The sequence below is a fragment of the Porites lutea genome, chromosome 7 (genome assembly GCF_958299795.1).
Source record: "Porites lutea chromosome 7, jaPorLute2.1, whole genome shotgun sequence".
NCBI classification, from domain to species: Eukaryota; Metazoa; Cnidaria; class Anthozoa; order Scleractinia; family Poritidae; genus Porites; species Porites lutea.
The window spans coordinates 16,586,062-16,610,881 of NC_133207.1; the positions used below are offsets into that span (position 1 = coordinate 16,586,062).

At 38.8% G+C, this 24,820-nt stretch overlaps 3 protein-coding genes across 3 annotated transcripts; 2 read left to right on the forward strand and 1 right to left on the reverse strand.

Annotated features, from left to right (window-relative positions):
* Positions 1-2,872: 2,872 nt before the first annotated feature.
* Positions 2,873-3,891, reverse strand: LOC140944512 (D(1A) dopamine receptor-like). The gene has a single exon (XM_073393639.1). It carries the CDS (start codon positions 3,863-3,865, stop codon positions 2,873-2,875), a length of 993 nt encoding a protein of 330 aa, XP_073249740.1. The 5' UTR covers positions 3,866-3,891.
* A 7,653-nt stretch (positions 3,892-11,544) lies between these two features.
* LOC140944513 (uncharacterized) lies at positions 11,545-16,280 on the forward strand. Its single transcript, XM_073393640.1, has 5 exons — positions 11,545-12,255; positions 13,310-13,426; positions 13,610-13,744; positions 14,510-15,012; positions 16,071-16,280. The coding sequence occupies exons 1-5, from the start codon at positions 11,586-11,588 to the stop codon at positions 16,278-16,280; spliced, it is 1,635 nt and encodes a 544-aa protein (XP_073249741.1). The 5' UTR covers positions 11,545-11,585.
* Positions 16,281-22,601: 6,321 nt separating this feature from the next.
* LOC140943007 (beta-1 adrenergic receptor-like) lies at positions 22,602-23,855 on the forward strand. The gene has a single exon (XM_073392035.1). It carries the CDS (start codon positions 22,831-22,833, stop codon positions 23,827-23,829), a length of 999 nt encoding a protein of 332 aa, XP_073248136.1. The 5' UTR covers positions 22,602-22,830; the 3' UTR covers positions 23,830-23,855.
* Positions 23,856-24,820: the final 965 nt, after the last annotated feature.

Below are 24,820 nucleotides of genomic sequence, written 5' to 3' on the forward strand. Positions count from 1 at the left end.
ATTTTTTTTTCTTTTTTTCACGAGGGGTTCTGAGGAGTTTTTTCTGGCAATTCTTAGCTGAGGTCTTCTCTGAACCTTCCCTCAGCTGTATTCAATATAATGAAGGTAAAATTTTAGCCCATCATGGGAAATATTTCGGGCAGCCATTTATAATTAATTCGGCTGGAAAACAAAATTCTGTCCTTAGATTTCAAAAAGATGGGTAGATCTTGCACGATCTCGTCATATTTATGACCATTTATTCTAGTTTTTTTCTGGGTGAATAAACGAGGCACAGTCGAGGTTTTTTCAGCTTGCTTCGAGGTATCTAGAAACAATCGTGAACGTTCATAATAAATGAATAAATTTGCCAGTTAATAAGTTCAGAGAGAAGTCCGATCTGTAATTTTGTCTTCTTAAATTCGTATTTTTTCTCAAATTAGTCATGAAAATAAAAAGCCTTAAAAACATATTGGTTTGATAAACTGAATAAACTGTTGATAAAGAAAGTATGAGGTAAAAATTCAACCTTAAAATCTGGAAATAAAACTTATTAGAGTGAAAATTAAAAATTTTATGAAATACAGCTGCTGGAAATCGGTTGCCATGGAAGCATTAAATGTTGATGTACACGTCACGGTAACTTTACAACGTTTCCAGGTACATTTTAGGTAAAGTTGCGAAATCTGGCCGTCATAGCCTGAACCTTGATTATTTCAAAAGATTCCCCCGGTTTGAATAGGGTTTACTTAATCTTTTGATTAATCTTTTGAATCTTTTCATTAGGAGAAAGGAAGAGGAAATAATCAAAGAAGACTGAGTTCGATAAGTTTTGTGATTATTTACGCAGTTACATCACAATCCCAAACGGTGTAGCTATGACCTACCATTGTTTGGGTGCTGTCGCGAGCTGCCGCGTGGCTTTATCAAACTCGTCAAGGCAAGACGCCAGCTTCTTCCTCTAGTTTTGACATCTTACCGAACTTAAATGAATTTTAACTTTGTTCCTCCCTAGCTTTGGTGGATTAAAGTTCATTTTAATTTGAAATCATCCTGCTCTGCTCTTTTCACTTGTAACATTACCGAGACGTTGTTTTCTCTTATGATAAATGCGGTTTCTTCTACTCGTTGTGCATTCAACCATGCTATATTAAATGGTTCTTCGTCTACCACATTATTTGGTTTTCGAGGAGACTCGGAAAAACCAAAGTTACCGCTGGAAAACCTCTCGTGCAAGGGCGAACTAACAGAGCAAAAACAGGCAAACAAACAAAAAAAAGCAACTACCCATTAGGAATGGGTTGAAGTTGTTTGAAGATGAATTTCGATGCAGATTTCATGAGGTGTAAAGCTAGTTTAAGATAACTGGTTAGCTACCGGATGTTTAAACGGTACTTAAATTCAATAATCATCGTGTTCGTCAGAACGTATCCTAATCTGGTGTTCCTCTGGCAGAAAGGCGGAAATTTTCTAGCTATCACGGGCGAATGCAAATTAGTCGCTCGGGCATCTCGACCGCAGGAACTCGTTTTCGTTTCCTTTAGTCTCGTTTTCGTGCAGATGTCATGCTCGAAGAATAAAACGAGCGCGGATCCATAATCATTGATTTTTACCAGTTTGCAATTAACAGCCAATAGGATTCGTGACTTCTTCTAACTTTTTCCTTTAATGAAGCTGTATTGACACAACGTTTTTTATAATTGGTTTCTGAGTACGATATTTTTATGTTCGATAAATGTTTTTCAAATGTAGCTGTGCTGCTGGTTAAAGCCATATATTATTCTATAGCGTTAAGAAGTGAGGAAGTGATGTCAGAATTTTTTTTTTGAAAAGGAACGGTAAGCGAGATGAATTTCACAAGGTGAAGACCTTGCGAGATTTGCTTTGTTGTTTATAACAAAATTTAAGAACCTTTGCATGCACTGTTGTTTAGGAATCATTCTGTGGGACTAACGCTTCATAAACATTCAGTCTTAACCCTGAAATTCAGAATACCAATTCCTCTTTTTTGTGTGTTCCATACATTTCAGTGACAGCTGAAGTAGGAAAAAGCTGTCACAAAGAAAAGAGATCATTTTGAGTAATTAAGTCTGTAGTTCTCATCAAGTTTCAGTTTTTTGTAGTTTAAACACCTTTCTTCAAAGAGTCAGCACAAAGCCAAAATTCAGAAAAATTAATTTGAAAGGGCACATCACAGGATATTGGTCACAAACTCAAAAAGTTACAACAATATCCTTTCAAGTCATGGCTGACTCTTAGAGTGGACCATCACATTTTAAAGTATGTAATCTTTTGATGCCAGACAAAGCAGCGAAATAAACTGTGATATTCCTAGACAGCGATCTTAGTGGACTCAATTCTGAATTTCCGTGTTGGTAGAGTCACAGGCAGGCCAGGGACTTCGTCACTCAAAAGAGGCTGTCGACTTTTGGGCAACTTTACAACCTTGAAATAATGGTACACAGATCATATAATAGTACACAGATTCTTGTTTTGTTTTTTGTTTTTAGTTAGTTGTCAGTAAAATTTTAGCTTGCTCGAAAACAGCGTGTTAATACTATCAATTCTTTCAGTCTTAGCATATTGTCTGATGTTTGAACAAATTGTGAACAAACGCCATTAGTAAGTTAACAAAATTTCTGGATCTCAACAACCTTTCTCGACAGAGGCGACCATTTGCATTGTTGAACAATGGAAGAAGAGTAGGGGCTATCGTTTTGTTCCTGAGTGCAATCATCACACGAGAGTCGTTCCTCAGTGTCAATTATTTCGTTTTTTTCTGGCATATTTGCAGGACCATGGTTCGTTGATATCTAGAAATTTTGCTACCATGTAACGTGACGTAACGACTTTGCCTCTCTTTTGTGATTATTCAAACCCAGTCTCGTACCATCTAGGTAAGTCTATTTCCTGGTCGAGCTATCCCAGGCATCTCTTCCCTCTTCCTACCCGTTGCTCTTGCTACCAGATCAACCAGCCTCCGTCTTATTTCTTCGCTGCGGTAAGCATACACGACTGGGTTAACAGCACTGTTACTATAATGCATCCACTTGATAACGTCCATGAGGTGAACAAAGTCGCCTCCAGTGGGAAGGCTCGGACGGTGGAAGGAAAATAGCAGGGATACCACAAAAAAAGGCAGCCAAGCGACCACAAAAAGCACTGTTACAATACCAACAGTCATGGCTATCCGCTTTTCACGCTGCATACTCTTCTGTAGGGGTCCAGATCCTTTAGCGTTTGTTCTCTGCCAGTGAGCGTTCACGCTCTTGACGCTTCGGTAGACAGTGCTATACATTGCGATTATGATGATAAGGGGCACCACAAAGCCAGCTGCAAACACCAGAGAACTTCGATAGTTCTTCCACGTACGACTGAGATCCGCTGAGAACAAGAAGGTGATGATCAGCGAATAACCCCATGTTGCTAATATCATGACATAATAGCGAGTAAATGAGCTTACGCGGTGCTGAACAGGCCAACATATCGCAAGGTGACGTTCCACACTGATGGCTACCAGATTGGAAATTGAAGCTAGCGCACTAAAAATATCAAATCCTTTATAAAAGTCCATGACGAACGTGTTGTAGCCTTTACAAGACGCTAACTGAGGGCAAGAGAGGCTGTACATCCATAGAGGTATTGAAACCACACCCACAAGCAGATCAGAAAATGCTAGGCTTACAAAGAACATGTTAATGGTCGCTCGGGAGCGAATTTTCTTGAAGGCAACGATAACTAAAGTGTTCCCAGCAATTATCACTAATGCAAGAAAGACATAGAGTACCAGAAAAGCAATGACTAGATTCCTTGACCGATTAAACTGGACGATAGAAGTATCCGATGTGTTTCGGTCATTTTTAGTTAGAAACGTTCCGTTGCTCATTTTATCATCCGTTGAGAATCTTTTGAAACTGGCACGGTTTTGCTGTAACCCGAACTAATATATAACCAGCATTAATTTGCGCGGAATCCTTATTGGAATAATTGATGTTATCTTTTGTTTGCGTTGACAAAAACCCTGTATTTTATGTACTTGCTTTTGTTTCCTTCTGTCAGAAAGATGGAAATACATGAAGATACCCGACAGATGGTCACCTTTACTTTCTCAGCCAATGAAATAACTGTTAGTTTTTTTCGTCATCAGATAAGCTTATACTTCTGAAACTAGCATGTCAGTTTATCTAGATCAAATCAGGCCAGTTTCATTTTAAATATCTTTACCAGCTCTTTAAAGTAATAGGGGAGGCATCATTACTGAAATTTTATCTATAAAACAAGAACATCAAACGTTCCCCGACTAAGGTTATTTCAATTTGTCCTTTCAAATGAATTCTTTTGAGTTTAAATTCCATATACATGACGTCTTGTATACTTTGGTTTCAAACTACAATATATATTTTTTTGAACTTGAAGATCTGACAACATTTTTTATCTTTTTCTATGTCATCTTTTTTTTTTCTTTTACTCTCAAATTTGTCATGAGATAAGAAAACGGGGGAATATTTCATCTAAATGTTCTTAACTCTGGCGCCAACTTGCATGAAAGGTATTCCTCTCAGTTCACTAGGCCGTGGGACTTGAACATCTGTTAGTTTTGTGTAGATGAAGATTAAGATTTAAGAAATTCGACTGTTCGTTGGTGTTTCTCAACAAAAGTGTGGTTTACGCATTAGAAAAGCGAAGGCCACATAAAATCTATTACTTTGATGCTAGAGATTTGAGATCAGTCTGTCAGTCATGAACCCCTCAATACCAAAGTGGAATCGTACAAATTAATAGTTTGTTCTTGTTGTTATCGTTTTTTTTTTTTTTTTTTCATAAAAAAAAACTTTTTAATGTCTTTCTCCCTGTTGCACTTATCATCCCTGCCAGTTTATTTGTTAAGAAACAGCCAACTGTCGTTCAAGACGTGCCCGGCAGGATGAACTATATCATCCCACCTGTATTATTAGTTGCATTCGTAAGCACTTATGTCGAGCAAGATTGCCCTCAATTAGCAGACTTGTTTGTAAAGATCGCGTTTGACGCGCATTTAATTTGCTTGGTTTTCCCCTGGCTGCATGATTAAGGCGTAGGCTTCACTCTACTCTGGAGCTTTAAAAACACTCGGGCCCCTTACGAATTTTTTTTTTATCGTTTTTCATTATCTGATGGCCTAGTATGCCTCCAAAGAAGGTCACCAAGGTGGACCCGTCAGCCTAGCAGGTTTGATGTTCGCTTTGCCGCTCCTTTTTTTGTGAACATTTAATAAAAGAGATCTTCAATTAACGGAGAAGGGGGTGTTGTGTTGTGAATGCTTCTCAAAGGACCTCACTTAAAACAGCGGAAAAATTGGAATTGGTATAACACAACATCTTTCTTCTTGTGAGTGGAAAAATGACACAACTTAATATTCGAATATTTGACGGCACTCTTCGTGTAACTCATTAGAATATTGCATCATATTCTCTTATGGAGCTTTCCACTATTACGTCCAAGTTATGGTTTATTATGAAGTGGTCCTAACCTTTTAATCCTTTGGCAATGAAATGGTGTGGCTATTCAAATGAAAGCTACCTAGCAGTACGTGCTTTTCCTTTGGTATCGTTGGTTAGAGTCTGTGGAGAGTAAGATCCTAAAGTGTGACCATTCAAAAATGAAATATACTGAGCAGATCTTTGCTGTACTCTGTCTGTTTATTATGCTCTAAAAGGTGCTTCGTAAGCTTTGGAGTTCGGCATGAAATCCTTTGGTTTATCAATCCAAATAAAACCTAACTGACAGCATGCACTTCTACACGGTACTATTTTTTTTTTTTTTTAGGGGATGCCTCTCTAGGCATCCCCTCTTTATTTCCAGGAGGCTTGTGTATTTCCCTTGGGACCGCATAAATGGGATTAAAGAAGTGCTGTCCAATGATTGTAAAGCTTTTTAATCCCTTGGGTTTTGCTGAAAACAGTTTACACAAAAGTAAAAGAAAGATATGCGAAACCATAAAAACAGGTTTACGTGACTAAACTAGCGAGACTGGTTTTTTCCAGTTAAGTTTGTTTACCGAGTTTGTCATGACGCATCTGAAAATCTTCCCGTACGCGACATATATGACTGAAGGCCAGCCTCAGGCGCTTCGTTTTTCGCGAGGTAGAGGCGAGGGACTGGTGATGAACCGTAAGGGACCATTCGTCCTGACCTCAGGTTCATGCATGTGCATGGTCAGGTGAGTAAAGATTTGGCGACTGTTTTCTGCTCCTGTCGTTGTTGTCTTTGTGCTGTTCGATAAGACAGATGACTAAAATTTGTTTTTCGTTTTTTTTTTTTTTAGGATAACAATCAAACGCGTAATTTTCTCTTGTCATACTGTTAAACTATTGAAATTTGACTGATGATTTTCCTGTCTACTGGCAGGTCAGCTGATTTATTTCGAGGTACGTTATTCTTTAAAGCGAAAAGTTTATATTCAGCTACTGTTGTTTGTTTTTTACCAATTATATTAGTGAGTGTAACAAACATTTTTTTCTCTCCTTATTGTAGGTTGGCCACTGGCATTCACCATTTTTTCAATTCATGCGATCAATCGCTGTTGACAGTGCTTCTTCGATTATTTGGAATGTGAATTCTTTTGCCAGCACCATGACAAACAAGGCATAATTCATTTTTGGACGGCCAACGGCGCTGAGATGTTTCATATTAGTGTTTTGGTATTTACTCGCGAACTTCGCAATCTTGCTTGAAATGACAGAGCTCAAAGTAGATAACAGTCCGCTTCAAAAAGTCTCCTTTAAGGGCCTTTATCAGAGGAAAATTCAAGAGCTGCTTTCGTACGGTTGGATAACGAGAAGGTAATTTTAATTTCGTTTCTTGTCTAAAATTGTAACGTTACGCCATTGAGGAGAGGCAAGACACAACTCAAGATTCAAGATTATTATCTGTTTTCGCGCCAGATATCATATATTACTCGCGCGGCAATCGGGATATAAAAATAGTGTCTTTTTGCTAATTTCATAAGCTTGATGTTTTGTCTTGGTTATTAAGAAAAATTAGAATTAGTATTTCAATTTCAATTCAATACATGTAAGTCCAATGCATGTTGCACTTTTTCATAACTGGTATTAAATGATAGCGATATTATAAATTTGTCCCGAGAGGGCAAGCTTATTTTCAACACAATACTCTTCATGATAATTAAAAAAACTGATGCAGCTGACTGCTGTCTTAGTTTCTAAAGGCATCTTGGAAGAATATCAATTCCTGGTTGTACTGCTAGACAAGAAATGCGTCGTTTTTAAGTCTGATATTTTTTTACTTGACGTAATTCTTCAAAAAGCTGCAAGAGATATTTTAAACAGTGAAAAAAGAAAATTAAAATATTAAAGTTTAGATTCTCCACAAGTCAAACTCGCTGAGTTGTTCAGTTTGAAAGTGTTCAATTTATACATTTCATTGTCAGTAACTCTATTTGTTCCGACACGTTATGTTCGGCCTTATCTCACTCTCTTCTGTAAGTCTCCCTCTTTTCTTACCAACTGAAAATCATTAGGTCGAGCTTACACCTGCGCGCAAACCTACTCTATTCAATACGACTCCATCAGGGGCACCCAACGAGAATACAGTTCAAAACCACTTAAACATAGCATTGTTAAACGTATTTTAGTATTTAAACGGTAGATATAGGCATATTTTTATCCCCTAAAAATTTTTCATCTGTTCGGATTTCCTAGCTGAAAGTCTAGAGATCCGAAAATTATAGGGATCAAAACTTACCTTTTCGAAAATTTCAGCCAGAAAAAAAGGCTCCCGAAAATTCTAGGTGACCTTTTTTTAGGGTAAAAATCCGTTTAAAATGGGCAACTATACCAATTTATAGATGTTCGAAAATCCTAGGAGAGGTAGGCAAGTAAGAAATTTTACAAAAAATGTTCCGAAAATTTTAGATCTCAAATCGTCTTCCGAACAGATATTTTCCGAAAATTGACGTTGGGTGCCCCTGACTCCATGCGGCCCAGACTGTTGAGGAGGTTTTTAGAGATCACCCGCTAGACTTCAGTTAACAGAAAACAATAACGTTTGAGTTGAGAGACAAAAATATCGCTGGGAGCAAACCGTGGAAGCATTTGGTTTGGATTGAATGCTTAAACTGCAGTCCTTGACACCTCCGGAATCCCCATTTGTAGCTTCTTCTCTAGCAACAAATCTACTTGTTTATTATGATTTCATCATTTGCAATTTTTTTCATTTTTATTTTGGACCTTCTATGACTACGACTTATATAAAGGAGGTATTTTCATGATATGTTTCATGGTGACATTCACATTTTTTAGTCAAAGCTGAGCTAAAATTTTAACAAAGTGTTCTCTCAACTTTTGTCATACTTGGAACTCTAACCGTGAAATGGTATCAAATGATTCTTTAAAAGGGAATAAAGCATGATCGCCTTTTGTTCGTTTTTCGACAACCACAGGGTTTTCTGGCCGTCGAAAACGAAGACATTTCTTATACAATGCAGTTGTGGTGCAGCAGTAGGGTAATTTCTCAAGCATTATCTCAGGGTTTTCTCCGATTCCAATGTATTTTTACGGAAAACCAAAACAATGTGTCATTGCTACTTTAAGTTAACAACCTTAATAATTCAACTTATACCACGGTTTTCTTGCCTCCTTGATGAGAGAAAACATCTAGTGCTATACTATATTTACAGGGTCATTCTATTCATTCAAGCTGTGTCTGTACTGTAAACTCAAACTTGGCAATAGCATCTGTTCATCACAGATCTTGCCCATATATAGTTTTCCACCCGAAACAGAAGGTCACGAAAGTTTTTCCCATAGTTTTCTTTCTTTCACTCTCTGTCTAACCTTTGTGTTCTTCTTAAACAAGCGAAGCACCCTTTTTCTACAGCCACTCAGTTTATATAATTTTTGGCATCCAAAGAGGAAGTAGACGGATTAGTTCCTCAATGGGGCTGGTGCCGTTACAGAGTATGTAGCCAGCCAGATGCGAAATGTTGCCAAGATAATCAGAAGCGTTACAAATATGACCAGAAATGGTTTCCTTGGTGAGCAAACCCTTGATTTTGTCTCCTTCTTCTCTTCATCGTTCAAATTAATTACATAAGCTGTCATTACTTGTGATTAACAGTGTTTTGATGTACGGGAACTCGAACAAAACCTCTCTTGGTTGGATTTTCCAATGTTCAATAAGTCTGGTGACGTTATCCAGGAAGATTTAGTCTCCCTGTCTTAGTTGTAGTAATACGATATCGCTTCGATTTAAGCGTGATTTTCCAAATCAAGTAGAAACTCGACTAACTGAATTCACTTCATTTGGTTCAAAATCCCTTTCATCTTCTGTAAAAACCACTAAATGCATGAAACAACATGCTAGTCTCTGGTGAATCCCCTTCAAACTTTTCAAACAAGGAATTGAACCACTAAGAATCTCGCGTTTTGCCACGCGTTATGTGTCGCAGGTTTTACGGGTGCTTTTGTTGATAATTGTCATGCCTATGAGTTCTAATTTACCGCCCTAACACTAAAGCCAGGGGGTTTCATTACTAATGTTTTCTTATGAAACTGATGATTATGTACATAGTTATACGAGTCACTGAAAAAACACCAGGAGAGAGATCGTCTTCAGTTGCTCTTTAGAACCGAAGCTTACGGTTATGTTTTCGAAGTTTATACAAATTGTACCAATGAAGATCAATAAGCGCCTTTAATGAATGCGTTTGCTTGAAATTAAGGTTTAGAAGGGCTGGCAGAAAAAAAATAGCATGACCTTTGATGGAAAGGAAATGTTTTGCTTGTGGAACCCAAAATCCTGGGCTTTGGAATCCGTTATTCAACTTAAGCAATCCGGAATCCCGCCAACTATTACAATCCGGAATCCACGTTCCGCTGACAAGGAATCCGAAATCCACAACGTGTAATCCAGAATCCACGATTTCTTCCATTACCTAACATGGGAACATATTTCCGTAAAGTATATTTCGGGAGGTGATATAGTGATCCTGGCCAGGTGAAGATTTAACTTCCGCTTTTTAAACAAAGCACAAAAAGGCAAAGAGCATGGGCCTGCAGGTTGTATATCACCTTCTTAAGATAAGAGGGCTCTTAACTTTGAGTAGAACGTGTACAATAGCTCTTCCAAACCTCTATTTTCATTGACCTAGATAAGCAGTAGCTTCTTTTGTTTTTAGGGCTAGGGGTATTGTCTGCGTCGAATCATCTATTGTTTCGTTCTCCAATCACAGACCATGTCTGGAAAGCTACTGACCTTCTTCTTAACTTTTGCTCTGGAACAATAACCTGTTGTTTGAAATAACAGTTACGAGTTCCCCTAACTAAGACGTTTTTGGCAACCCGACCCTGGGCAAAAGCAAGATTTTTTTCAAAGACAAAAATCATTTTGTATTTTGAATGTTTATCTTTTGAGTGGCAATTTATTTTGTGCCGCAACCTGCTGTTATCAGTTAGTTCAGCAATAGGGTCTTATTACCAGAACAATCCTTTCCGCTGCTATTGCCCGGTACCTGCCAGCTTCGGTCACAAACAAAATATTTTTACCAACAGAGCGGAAACTCAGATTGTGTTTTAGCCAGTTTAGGTAAAACAACTTTTTGGATCATTTTGTATTTCTCAAATGAGCCAAAAAGTTGTTAATGTTGATATTGAAAATTCGGTTTCTGGAAAGTAACGCGAAATCATACCAAATACAATTGGGTACGGCTGGATATTGACGAAGCGGATTTCAAGGTATTTTAAAATTTTGTTTTACTGCCTATGTTCGTTTTACTTGACATTACGAATTTGAAACTTGTCACAGCGGTGGCAAGTACTAGATCATTTATTATAGTGGTGTTTCTTTAACGAGAGAAATAAAGTTTCAAAATTGGAATCAGAAAAAAATAATGTTTTCTATGGCCTCAGTGAAGAATTCTTCATTTGCTTACCACGGTCGTATGAACATAGTTTGATATAATGCAATCAGGTGGAAAATGTAGCAGCTTGCCACCAGTGTTGGGTTACCACTTTTAAAAAGGCTTGTCTTCAGCCAAAATGAAGTTAACCTTCTTTACATTTTGAGTGGTTTCTAGCGTACATAGTTAGGGTGCTGAACGTCCATGCAGAAATCCCCGGGGCAAGCATGTTCTTCTCTACAACCTAACCAGATGTGCACGCTGGACATGTAGTTTATGATTTCAACCACAACAGCTTTTGCCCAACGACAGTCAAAGTTACTTAATCTCGATTTCGCTGGGACTAAGAAAACATCTTTGTTAATTTATCATGCATTCTTACTTTTTCTTGTAAGACTCGGAATTACGTTTATCCTACTCTTTTGTTTCTTTACTATCCTTTATTTTCTTTTCATCCTAGCAGCGATTAATGTCCGACTAGATTTTTGCCTTTCGCTCTAATCACTCATTTATTTTTATTTGTTTAAGGAACAAATGGGACTGGACTAGAGATGGAAAGGTCTCTCGTTTCCTTTTGTATTGGAAGTTTCGTTCCGCCTTAATGACAGCTCCTGATTCTATTTCGTTATTACAATGCGACAGCGACACGATAAGTTTATAGGACCCATAAAAGAATATATCATTTACTAAGAAGATTTAAACGACATCCATGCGGATTCAGCTTCTTCCGCGCTCTTCGGCATCCAACAAAGACTTTTACAAGATTTTCGCCATTTTGTTTATTATAATCTACTCTTTCTTGTGGGTTTCCAAGCCTGATTGTGACGAAGAGTTGAGCTGGACCCTCTGTTACAAAAATGCCATCAAACTAAAAAGAGAAATTGTAAAAAATGATTCAGCTAAGCGGATGGAGAGATATATTCTACCTGAATTGATACGTAAGGTTTACTTGGACAGAACTCGCGCTGAGTTTTTGAAGCACTGGTGTCGTGAAAGACATGCCAGGTTGGACTGGGAAGCCATGTTATCTCCCTGTGCAGACCAGATCGTCTGGAACTATCCAAGGAGAAAAGAAAATTCTACAGATCCCAACACAAGCGTTATCTCACTCTGGGATATCAGACCTGTAGGTGAATACAGTCGTTTTAGTATTCGGTCACAGACTACGGAAGGCCATCCAAAGAGGCGGGGTGGAGATACATGGAGAGTGGTTCTAAGAGGCCCGTCGTCTATATCCCCAACTGTTATTGATCATAACAATGGAACATACGAGGTGTTGTTTCTTGTAATGGAAGCAGGTGTCTACATAGTGAATATAACTTTGGATTTTACCTTGTGTAAAGGTTTTCTCGATCCTCCAGTGGACTGGTTTATAGTGGGTAAGTAAATCCCTTTTATCGTTTTCTAAATGTAGCGCAAACCTACCTACAGGTCCATAAGGCAGACACCTCACTAAGACCGACACTAGAGTTGATCTCTGCTGTGCGGACACCTCCCTAAAACAAGACACGTAGGACTGGCCACTGACTTTCTTCAGCCCTTTTCTTTGACTATGCATAAGGTGGACACGCGCTGATCCCGATGGTGTTCGTTTTAGAGAACTGCAGAACTGTCCGCACTTGAGAGAGTGTATTACAAAAAAATAAGGAACGGGGAACAGGCTCGGGCGACGAGAAAATGGAAAATGGAAACAGAGAGTAGGAACAAAGTTACTGATAGAGCTGGGGTTTAAGCTTGGTTTTATTCCCACTTTTGATTACCCTTCCTCTGTGCTCATTCTCCACTGCTCGTTACCTGAACATTCCCCGTTTTAGTAAAAACGCCCGGTTAGCTCAGTTGGGAGAGCGCCGGTCTGCTGAGCGTGAGGCCGTAGGTTCAAACCCCGGCCGGACCAACACTCAGGGTCTTTAAATAACTGAGGAGAAAGTGCTGCCTTTGTAATAACATCTGCAAATGGTTAGACTTTCTAGTCTTCTCGGATAAGGACGATAAACCGTAGGCCCCGTCTCACAAGCCCTTGCACATGTAGTAAATCTGTGGGACGTTAAAGAACCCACACACTCTTCGTAAAGAGTAGGGCACGTAGTGCCCGGTGTAGTGGTCTATCTCACTTTCACACTCATGTATGGGTGCATCATCACTCATTCCTTCAGTACTTGTAAACTGCACCTTAAGCAGTCTGGCAAAGTCCCCCAACCAGTGTTGTAAATTATCCCTGAAAAGCCCTGTGGGGAGTGGATGATAAAATATTTACAATTACAATTAGTAAAATCTCTTGAGAGGTGCTAGCTGGCGTTAACAGAAGGAGGATCGACTGTATGCTTCGACTCAGTTGGCCTACGAGCGTGTTTGAACTTACTTGTTAAGATATTACCACAACTGGTCATATCACTACTTATTGCTTTTTTTAAAAAAAAAAAAAACATTCTCAAGGAAACGCGCAGGGTAAAAAGCAGCGGCACTTAGGAGTTGAAGGAAACAAAGACTTTCTCCAAGCACCACTGTGGAGTGGAAATCCTGTGCAAATAACAGTCCCACCAGCCGAGGGCGGTAAGATACATTTGAGCTTGTCTGCTTGTTTTAGTTGATAGAACAGTGAAAGTACGGCATTGATAGAAACCTCTAAATGGCCGACTTATAGGAATATTGCAGTTCTGTTGCTTTTTGTAATGCAGCAGTCAGTTCTCGTGGTGTTTAGGTAACTTGTGCCGTGTATTTTTATCGTTATTTAAGGACGCCAGTCGCTGTCCAGCATTTCAGAGGCATATTTAAGCGGAATTAGTGGTGCACATTGTGGTGTCACGTGTAATTTTATGTGGGACGGTTATGGACGTTGGGTGCAAGACACCTGGAAATCACATGTTAAAGGTATGTGTCGAAGGGAAAAAGGTTTTTCAGTATTTAAGGCAACTTAGTCGTTTAAGGAGAAACACGAAGAGAAGAGGTGGCCGTGAGGTAAGGCTTGAAGAAAAGATAACAGGAGAGAAGTGGAGGATGGAGTGGGGTGGAGTGGAGGGGACAGAAAAAGACTTGGAGATGAAAGGAGAACACCCTCTGGACAGGAGATAAAACTGGTTGGGAGATGGATAAGATGAGATAAGTAAGTAAAAATAGGGAGGAGAAAGGAGAAGAGGGGTGGAGTTGAGGGGAAACACCAACCAGGCAAGAGTGGAGGAGAGGAAAGAGTATTGATACAGGTCCAGGGGAAGAAAGGAGAGGATAAGGGGAAAGAAGAAATGCGATGGGGTGAATGGGAGAGAATTGTTAGAAGTGGCCACGGAGAACATTGAAGGGCTGAGGAGACTAGAAACAGGAACGAAGTCGGAAGGACAAAGCATAAAAAGTGAGGATGGAGGAATGATGGGATAGGGGAGGGCGACAGAATGGATAGAGTGATGGAGAGGATAAGAAATGTACAAAGTCGGAATCATGATGTCCAGGCCCCGGTTGTTCAAAAGATGGATATCACTAGCCAGTGGATAAGTATTAGGAAAACCAATTGCGCTTTCCAGTGGATAGTTGGATAGCGTTATCCACCTTTTAAACAACTGGGGCCAGGAGAGTTAATCAAGAAGGACCTTGTAGAAGGCGATAAAAGTTCGCTTTCAGTTTTCCATGCAATTGTCTTTTCAGAGTCACATCGTTATCAGCAACTCCACGGCAGGGAATTAAGTACCTTGTGGGTTTATGGCGATTCCGTCAACGTCTTCTTTGCACACTCGCTAAAAACGCGAAAAATTTGTCGGGAAATTTTTAAGGAGTGTAATTACAGCTACAACTGGATTTATCCAGTTCACAACATTACAGCTGCCAGGAGAGAAAATGATAACTTAGATTACGACAACGAAAAAGTTTTGCAAACGTTTCGCCAAGTTGTTGAGCGTCCTGAGATGGATGAAAGAAGTGCAATTATACTGAACTTTGGTCTTCATTTCGTTGAAAGCGTAAACTTTTCAAATTACAGGCAACTTATCGATGGTTTGGTGAACGTACTGCAAGGTAAACATAAAGCCATGAGATCAAATGAAACCCAAAAAAAGTATCGGGGAACAGTGATCTGGAAAACTACGACAGCGATTAATAAGGAAAAAGCCAGTAATATTCATCTTGGACATAAGAGATTTATAACACAACAGGTAGGCGCTTATTGCGACATTAGAGGCTATTCACATGATATCGGAATGACTTTCATTCTGGAACGAGCTCATGCCATCTCCATATTATATTTCTCTGCATTTGTTTGCATGATACCGAAACGACAGTTTTTTTCCCGTGCAAGTCATTCCAGAATGAGTTCATTCCGGTTTTCATTCCTAATAGAATTCTCGTTCTAGTACGAAATTTCATCCTGGTATCATGTAAACTGAAAAGGAATTTTGTTCCCAACACACCCAACACACGCAACGGTTGAGTGTCACCCGAACATTTTGAAGTCGGATTCTCTGAAGGTGCCAAAGTTGCCTTTCCGATTGTCACTAAGAGCTACAAACTCATTGGCAACAGGTACAATACAAAGTTTGTCTGTTCTCTGTTTGTGGGTGTTCAGTATTGTCAGATTACTAAACCTTGTTTGTGTGGTAAGTGACAGATCTGGGTGACCAAAGTAAAAAAAGGTTATTTTACTATACGAAAAATTGGATGGGCTAAAGCCCTCAGCATTGGCAACAGCTACAAGACAAAGTTTGTCTGTTCTCTGTTTGTGGGTATTCAGTATTTTCAGATTACTAAACCATTACTAAACCTTGTTTGTGTGGTAAGTGACAGATCTGGTACCCTGGCACCCTGTTCCAGGCTCTCAGATAGTGGGGAAGACGCGAAAGAAAAAGAAAGAAAAAGGCACGCGAAAAGTTGGCGGGGCCAGTTTCCTCCCGTTTTAGCTTTCTCAATTCAGTGGACCCGACTATCTCGGAGCCTGGAACAGGCTACTACCCTGGGTGCCAGGGACTTTTTTAGCGCGGTTTCCGGTTTCTGCCAAGTGAAGATGTGTCGGCCTTCGGCCAACACCGAAAATTCCCGCCGCACGCGAAAAAAACCTCTGGTACCCAGGATACAGATGTGGGTGACCAAAGTAAAAAAAAATTATTTTACCATCCAAAAAAGTGGATGGGCTAAGCCTAAAGTCCCCCCCCCCCCCCCCCCCCCGCGAGGTCCCTGTGTGGATAATTCTTCAATCTGATTTACTCTCTCTCTACAGCGCATCTTGCTTTTCAACGCTTTTGCGACCTCACGCATGTGCAAAGCAGGATTCAAGGTTCTTGATGTCTTCCCCATAAGTAACTCTTACCCTCAAGGGACTGGAACTCACGGTGCCAAGGGACCAGTTAAAAACGATATCGTACATTATAGTAACTTGGCCTTCAGTCCAGTTGAGGAATTGTTGGAGCAGTATTTTGGCGGAGATTAATTGTTCAAATGTTGATTAGAACGGATAACTAAAAATTCTTATTCTAACCACACACTGCATTATTCATAGTGTCGTTAAAAAAAATATCCTGAATTATGATGGTAGTTAAATTCAGATAATTTTTTGTGTGTTTTATTTCGATTTTCCGAGGCCTGCGTGCGTAGCTTACGGTTTCGCTGGTGTCAGCGCGCACGCGAACAAATGGTAAAGCCACGAGAAAATTAACAACCTTTAGCCAGCGTTTCCCATTCCTCTCACGGCCTCGCAGCTGGTTTTCGCACACGCTCGCCAATAAAACCGTCACCTACACAGGACAACTTCTTGGCATTTTTCAGGATTGAAGCAGGATAATTTTCGTATAACTAAAGCAGTATTAGTATATTGATGAAGGCTGCGTTCCCTATTGTTGCGTTTCTGTCAAGAATAACCCTAAGTTTGTTCCTGCCCGTTAATGGAATTGGAGTAAAGCTCTCTTTGGAGTAATCTAGGCATCCAATCGGATCACTGAAGTCGTCAAATTTCACATTTTGATCTTTGCTTGACTCAGCTTCGAATTCAACTTAAACAACTTCTTCAACTAACGCTCACAAACTACAGTCGAACTACTATTTGCGACCACTACGCGTAAGTCACCACCTCTCATATGCGACCATCTGCTCCTATCCAAAAAACCAAAATATTCCCCGTCATAGCTCTATAATTAGAACCTCTCGTAAACATATACTCCGCATGAGCGACCGACCTTTATGGCCTGATGGTTTTAAGCATTTTTAACCACCAACAACAAACAATAAAACACTTTATTTAGAAAACAGATGGTTACAATTCAAATAGTACCTATACCCACAAATAGTTACAGAACTAGTCGAGGCGGGTAGGTATGATTAAGTTAGGATTATTACAACTTAGGTTTTTGGCGTTATACATTTTTGTACTTACAGGGATTTCAAATTAGCGGCAGTTAAAGATTACAATAAATAGTGAATTAAAATAATGATAGCGGTAATGAAAAATTGCAAATAAACATACCAAAACAAAATGACTACACAGAGAAAAGAAGGAAAGAATCAAAGAGATTTCCCTATACTGGTCGTGGTCACAGGATTACTAGCAACTACTTGGCGAATTGTGTGGTTTCTTTGTTCGTATGTACTGCGCCACTCAGAGCACACCAAGAAACTTACAGTGACAACATGGAACTACACGTATAAGTCACTTAAAAAAAAAGAAATTGTATGCAATAAATTCTCTGCCCAAGCGAAGCCGTCGGAACCTTTTCTCGGAAGACACCCCTTGTGGTTCGATTCTCGTAAGAGCCCACTTTCCGTAAGCGACCACTTAATCTGCGCATCTTGCGTGGTCGCTTACAGGAGGTTCGACTGCACTGTGCACTATCTAGCTATTGGCGACCAAAATAGCTTATAACTGCAGACACCTTTGGGCTTGCTGTCCGTGGGTGTAGCTAAATGACGTGGGTAGTGGGTAGAGGTCGTGGGTGCGGGTAAATGTCAAGGTTTAAAAAAGTCTTCCAAAAAAAATAAAAATTAAATAGCAAACAGTTGTAAAATTCATGAAACGAAAATCTTCGCGTACATACCAGTCCTATTCCCCTTCCCCTCGGTCAGCAAAGCAAATAAACGAATCCTCTAGCAAAAACATACACTAAAAAGACATTTAGGTGAAAAATAAAAGAAACTCTGTGCACTATGTAAACCTGAAACAGGCTATAGAAAAACTGGAGACAGTGAACTGCTTTTTCTCAAAGATGTCTACATTCCTAAAGAGAAACTTCCTTTCAGTTTAAGGAATGATATTTCGAATCGTTACTGCAAAGATTTTGTACACAAAACAAAACAAAAAAGAATCGAGGAAAATGTATTTCCGTACGGCATAAAATTTACATACAGTCTCGCGTTAACTCGAAAGGTTGTACCTTCGTAAGGTAAGACTGACCTAAAACTTCCATCTAAAAATATGAAATACCTAAAAATTGTCCTTTTTCCCTCCCCTTTCTCACGGTGATCGCTTTCCATCGAGTCAAAAAATCTCCACTGATGATTTAATAGGAATTATAAATCGAAAAAAGATAACTAGTGAGCAGCTATTTCCATTCAGCGAGTCAAAGCTGTCCCACACTTTCTGCAAATTCCAGATATAATTTACGTTTGTTTCGATTATTTCCCGGCGATAGCTCGGGTATGGATAAATCTTCATCGGCAAAATGTCTTTTATACAGTGATGTTGTAAAAGGTTAGCCAAGTCCCACATAGCAAAGAAAATATCAGGAAGAGGTCGAAGAACAAGCCGTGACGAAAAAGGCAATCAAGGAGTTGGAGATTTTCGTTTCACAAATATTTTACAACTTTTTTCTATTTATTTATTTTTTTCAATCACTTTACTTCATCATTTTTTTTCTATACACTTTTAATTTACCCACACCCACGACCCACGACATTTAGCTACACTCGCCATCCGTGGGAGTTACTTATAGTTTTAATGCACATCACCAGAGTGGTTGAAAAAATAACACACTCACATGGTTGAACTTAGTGCAATGTAATCAATGAAATTTCGACAATTGAACTTAAGAGTTGTGCTATAAATCAAACCGAAACAGAAACTTTGGTATGGGTAGCTTCAATCCCAAAATAAACAAGCTTGCAATGATGACTGAATGGCGAACACTATAGCTACTGGCTACCATTTCTCAAGGTAAGGTCAATTGAAAATCGCTCTACATATCGATATATACCTAAATGCAGCGTTTAGTCAAACGTGCTGTACGTCTATTTTGAAGGTGATTTTTTCTTTGTGATTTCATCATAAAATTATTGTCCATTGGTCTATGTTCCAGCTTACTGAGGCCGTAGATTATTTGTTTTTTTAATTGTAGAACATTTCAGCATTATCGTTTTTGGAAAGTTACGATAATACTGGTATCAGGTTTTCTTTCAAAGCGGATTCAAAGCTTGAAACTGTTGAAAGTCTAAGAGGAGCATATTTATAGTTGGTAAAGGGTATTTCTATTCTGATTCTAAGGTTACGTTCACAATGCACTGGATGAATTTTCGACCGGTTGAAAAATTTGTACTTTCAGTTGTTCCGTTTACAGGGACCCTCAACGATGGTTTCCTCCTACATACATTAAAAACACTTTTTAGGCTATCCAGAGTACTTTTAGATCTCTAGAAAAGCATTCTTAGCGGCGCTGTAACATTTGTATCTGTTTGGTCATTCTAGGGGAACTTGAGTCTTGTCGAAATTACTAGGGCTTGAGTATTAATTTCCCGAATATTTTATATAAAATTTGACGTATTACGGGAGTGAGACATTTTCTAATTCCTCTCTCCATCACATTTTTGAATCCGAAAATTTTGGGTTTCCTTTTTTCTATGAAAAATAGCCAAACTTGGGAAGTAAAATTCGAAAATTAAACGTCAGAAAATCGTAACGAATTTATTCGAAAATTCGAAAAATTGTACACGGAATGGTCATATAGAAATTTTTAGCCGTCAGTCAAGTAATAGACAATTCTGGGCAATATTTGCTTCTCCGAACAGATAATTTGCAGAAAACACTCAGCGTTGGGTGCTCCTGCGTTCACACGGAACCAACTTAACCGTACGGAAATATTTGGACGCTTAGCCTTTCAAAGGTCCGCGTGAATAGAGCGAAAATATTCAAACAGCCCCCTGTGAACGAAAAGTACGGTTTTTCAGCCGGTCGAAACTTGTCCGGCGCCTTGTGAACATAGCCTGAGTGTGTTAACAAAAGTAATTGAGCTAGTGATATATACAGTACAGTACAAAACCGGCGTATAAGAACCTAGATTTTAAGAAACTGTTTTTTAGCCGGTCGAAACTTGTCGACGCCTTGTGAACATAGGCTAAATGGTCCTAAATGTGTTAACAAAGTACTTGAGCTAATGATATATACAGTACAGTAAAAACCAGCGTATAAGAACCTAGATTTTAAGAAACTGTTAGGCTAATATTGTCCATTCAGACCCCTTTTACATAAGAACCTGTTTTAGCCTACAATTTTGAAACATATTCTTATTATGAGAAATTCAGTCAAAGACTGAATACACAAGTACCATGTTTGGCCCAGCAGCAACACAGTGCCATGTTTTAATGTTGTTTTTGTTCTGTTTAACTTACACAGCTTTGTTTATAAAATGACTAAGATAGTACGCGCGTTCTGATTGGTTAAAAACATGGTTTATTGTGCCGGTAAACTCATAGAAAACTGAAACATTTTCCGTTTTACTTAAAGTTATTTTATAAAATATTACTTTCTATGGGTTTACCAGCGTGATAACCCTCTTGGGATGTTGTGAGAACACTCAAAAAGCTTTGTAAATCACTGGCCTTCGGCTCGTGATTTACAAGCTTTTTGAGTGTTCTCTCAACATCCCGTGTGGGTTCTCACGCCGGTAAACCCATAGAATGTGTGGTCTATAGCTTAAATAAACTTCTTAACTGGCTTTAACATGCTTGAATTAAAGGGATTTTTATAACATACTATGCATGCAATACCAAAAATAGGCCACACCTACCAATGACAAACACCTTATTTATTTTTTAAACTAAGAACGTGTTATAAAGAACCCGGAGTAGCCTAATTTTCCAGTCAGCGCCATTTTTATATGAACCTTCTAATAGCCTAGCTTGGAAAACCTTAGGTTCGTACACGCGGGTTTTTACATAAATTCAAGGTCAATACGCCAAGTATACTATTAAGTGTTAACTCAGACGCCTTGTCACCAAGTCTATTAAAGCTTTGGGGTTTAATGGATCTTTGTGCTATCTCAGATACCTAATAGCTTCATTGTGTTTGAAAAACAACCTCTTTAATGGGTACCTCAGGTCTTACTTTCAAATGCCGCGGTGGGCGCTGTCCATATCTATAAAGAATATATATCTGTTCAATACACCAACAGATGGCCATTTTTAATCAAACTCTACTTTCATTTCCAATTTGTAATTTCATTTGCAATTCCTTCAAGCATTCAGAAAATTTACTTTTTCACTGTTGATCCCTCTTTAGGAAAATATTATTATTTTTAGAATAATGAAACACTTTAACTAGAATATATGCTGGGAAGTAAATTCTTTTAAATACGAACGGCAGAGCCCGCGCCATAAATAAAATCAGGCATCAACTGTCGCTTCATCTTGCATTTAGAGATGCAGTAAAAAAGTAAGTCGTTAATGATCTCCAAGACAGATATAATAAGCTTTTGCTTTGAGAGTACAATAAAACGTTGTTAATCCCGAGCTGAGGGCAAGCTTTGTTGACCGCATTTTTATTCATTTTTATTCAAAATTAATAAAAACTCTACCCATGAAGTGCCAAAAACAACGCCTTTTTTGTATGTATGTATGTAGCATTTGAAATACACCTGCAAACATTGTACGCCTGTTGGCCTAGCATACAGTACCCTGAATAAGCGCTAATCAAGGAAGAATTAAGCGTACATTTTTATTGCTTGCAATAACAAAATTCTCAAAGTCCATCTGTTGGAAATTCAATTCGGTGTTTTAATTGAACAGCCTGAGGAGCTTTCTTGGTAATCGAACGTGAAGTTTATCAAATTGTCGCCGAAAACATTATCGGAAGGATATTGACAACAATTTTTATTTAACTTATTCATACTCGATGTCGTCTTACAGTTGCCCAAAAAACGAGCATTTTTCTTCGCAAATAAAAGAAAAATTCATTCTGATCCTTTAAATTGAAGACTCGAAAGAGGGGCAAAGCATTAACCCAGATACACAACGATAGACTTTAATTTTTCTCTTTCCAATAAATAATTAACTTTGTATCATTAATATACGTATCGAAATCAATTTCGGTTTGTATTTAAAACAAATTTATTCTCTCGGAAGCCTTGAGCATATTTTCATTATCGAACAACATCGCAAAAAAAGATTTTGACAGCTGTTGTTCTATTTTCATTTCCTCTGCAGAAATTTTCGACCTGCAAACACACGCGATTTATTAACTAGGAAATTGTCTAGTTATCATTCATTCGCGTCAGAAAATTTCGCAATTTGCCAATTTTATCATACAATCTTGTCAGACTAATACATTTCTTTAATAACTTGCCTTTATAAAAATCCCTTTGCTGTCCGCGAAAAAAGGAAGTTTTTGAGCTGGACGCAGGTGACATTACTGATTGATGGACAGGTTCTGGTGTTTAATACAGTATAGTTTTATGTTATTTAATTTGACAAACCACCGGTATCGGTCCTTAATTTTGCTTAATACTTTTTATTCACTACAGTCTTGTCCGTCGGATCTACATGCATTCAAAGGCGAAGCATAAGGTCTCAAGTTATAGCCCTCTTCTCGTGGTTATGATGTCGAACCAGTTGTCAACAACGAGTTAAAAAGAAAAGCTGATCCAACAAGAAGTGACACAGATCAATCACAGATTGGAGTTTTAACATATATCCACAACTGACTTTTGACTTCTTGCAAACGATTTTTTTCGTTTGGCCGAATCGCCAAACACGTTAACTTTAAAGTGTTGCCGGTGTTCCTTATGAATAACACAGAAACATCTCTTGAGGATCATGACAATGGCACGCACTCTTCAGCTAAGCGCGCTTTTGTTCAAAGCGACATCACAACAGGAATTGTAGTAAACGCCTTTTTGATGTTCCTCATCGTGGGTGGAAATTTTCTCGTGATCGCAGCTTACGCAAGCAACCGTCGACTTCGCATCGGAACGTATTCACTTTTGGTGAGCTTAGCGTTTTCAGATTTGCTTGTGGGTGGTGTTTCAGTTCCCATAAGGATATACGGTACCGCCAAAGGCTGGGACGTTCCGGCGCATATATCAATTATCTACACCGCTATCGACATCTTTAGTGCTATAGCCTCAAATCTTCACCTTATGGCTATATCATTTGAGCGTTTCATCGCGGTGTCAAGACCGTTTTATTATCAGACGCTTTCTGTCCGACCGTACGCTTTTGGCTCCGCCGTGTCATGGGGCTTGGCAGTGTTAGTAGCCGCTCTCCATCCAGGAAATTATCTCCAAGATGGACCGCTGAAACTTAAATTCTCCAATGCTTATTCTGTTACTCTATTTGCCGTGTGCTTTTTAGCGCCTCTGGTGGTCATCAGTATTGTAAATATTGGGATATTTCGCGTAGCGAAGATTTTAATCCAGCGCGTCCCGGAACACGGAAGCGGCAATCGGCTGAAGAGAGAACGTAAAACGGCATTCACCCTTCTGCTAATGACAAGTCTTTTCTTTATCGCTTGGTTTCCTTTTTTCGTCGTGAATATGCTGTACCTGTACTGTCTTCCATGCCTTCCGTCTACACTGGAGTCCCAGTTTTTCATGGTTGATATCCTGAAGTGGTTGCAATATTCGAACAGCGCAGTCAATCCGATAATTTATGCCTTTCGGGACACCGAGATGCGGAGATCATTTGCCCGCCTTCTTGGTCCTTTTGGAAGACTTTGTAGAATTAATCAAGTAGTGCCAGAACTTCACTCTCAATTTTCCTTGGAAACGAGGACACGGAAGTAAATTTTACGTAACATTATGGATAAAAGTTATATGAAAAAACATGACTTTGTTAAAAGGACTTGAGCGCTTCACAAATTGAATTTTCCTTAGTGAACATAGCGCGGACAACCTGTCCCTGCTACAAAATGGTACAAAGAAAGAATGTGTTCAATATAATAAATCTAAAGCGGACTTTGAAAAATTAAGAAAATTCCCAAATTAGGTTTTGTGAAAAAAAAATTTAACGCTAAGCAAATTGCTTATCTCTAACGAATAAATTGAGGGTGTAGGATATGTACATTATGACAAAAAACATATATCAACATGTATCTTATTCTTATCTTAACGAAATTAACACAAATTCCCATCCCTAGATAACTTGAAAATTTTTTTTTTCAATTAACTGGTGATGCATGTGCAAAATAACTAGAAACCGAAGAACATTATATAATTGAACTGCGTGAAAAACAATTTTAAAATTTGTTTAGCTGACCTACTACTAAAACAACAACAACGACCACAATCGTACAGTCCGTACAGATCAGCTGATGAAAAAAGCTCTACATATAGACCTCAACGTTTCGGGTCTTGGTATATACCCACCCCTATTCACCTCCTTTTCGGGGGATAGTTGTATGCTATTCGAAAAGAGATGTGAGGTCAAAACACCCACCTAACTGATATTTAAAGGCTGATCTCTAATTGATGACCGTGATCTCGAGAAATCACCCATGAAAATACTGACTAGTTTAATTCTTTTTTTTCCTTCTTTTTTATTACCTTATTTATCAGTAATGAATTTTATACTTTGTAAAAAATGTTATGGCTATGTAAGTATTAAAGTTATAGTAGTAATTAGAGCAACTAAAGGTCATCACTTAGCAAAGAAAGACAAGTAATTAATACCTGTCATTTTGATAGAAATGTCACAATGTCAGTTGGCCAATACGAGGAGGTTCCGCCCAAAAGAGGCAGCTTTTTCAGGGCGCCTTCCAAAAGTCAGAGCTGGCCG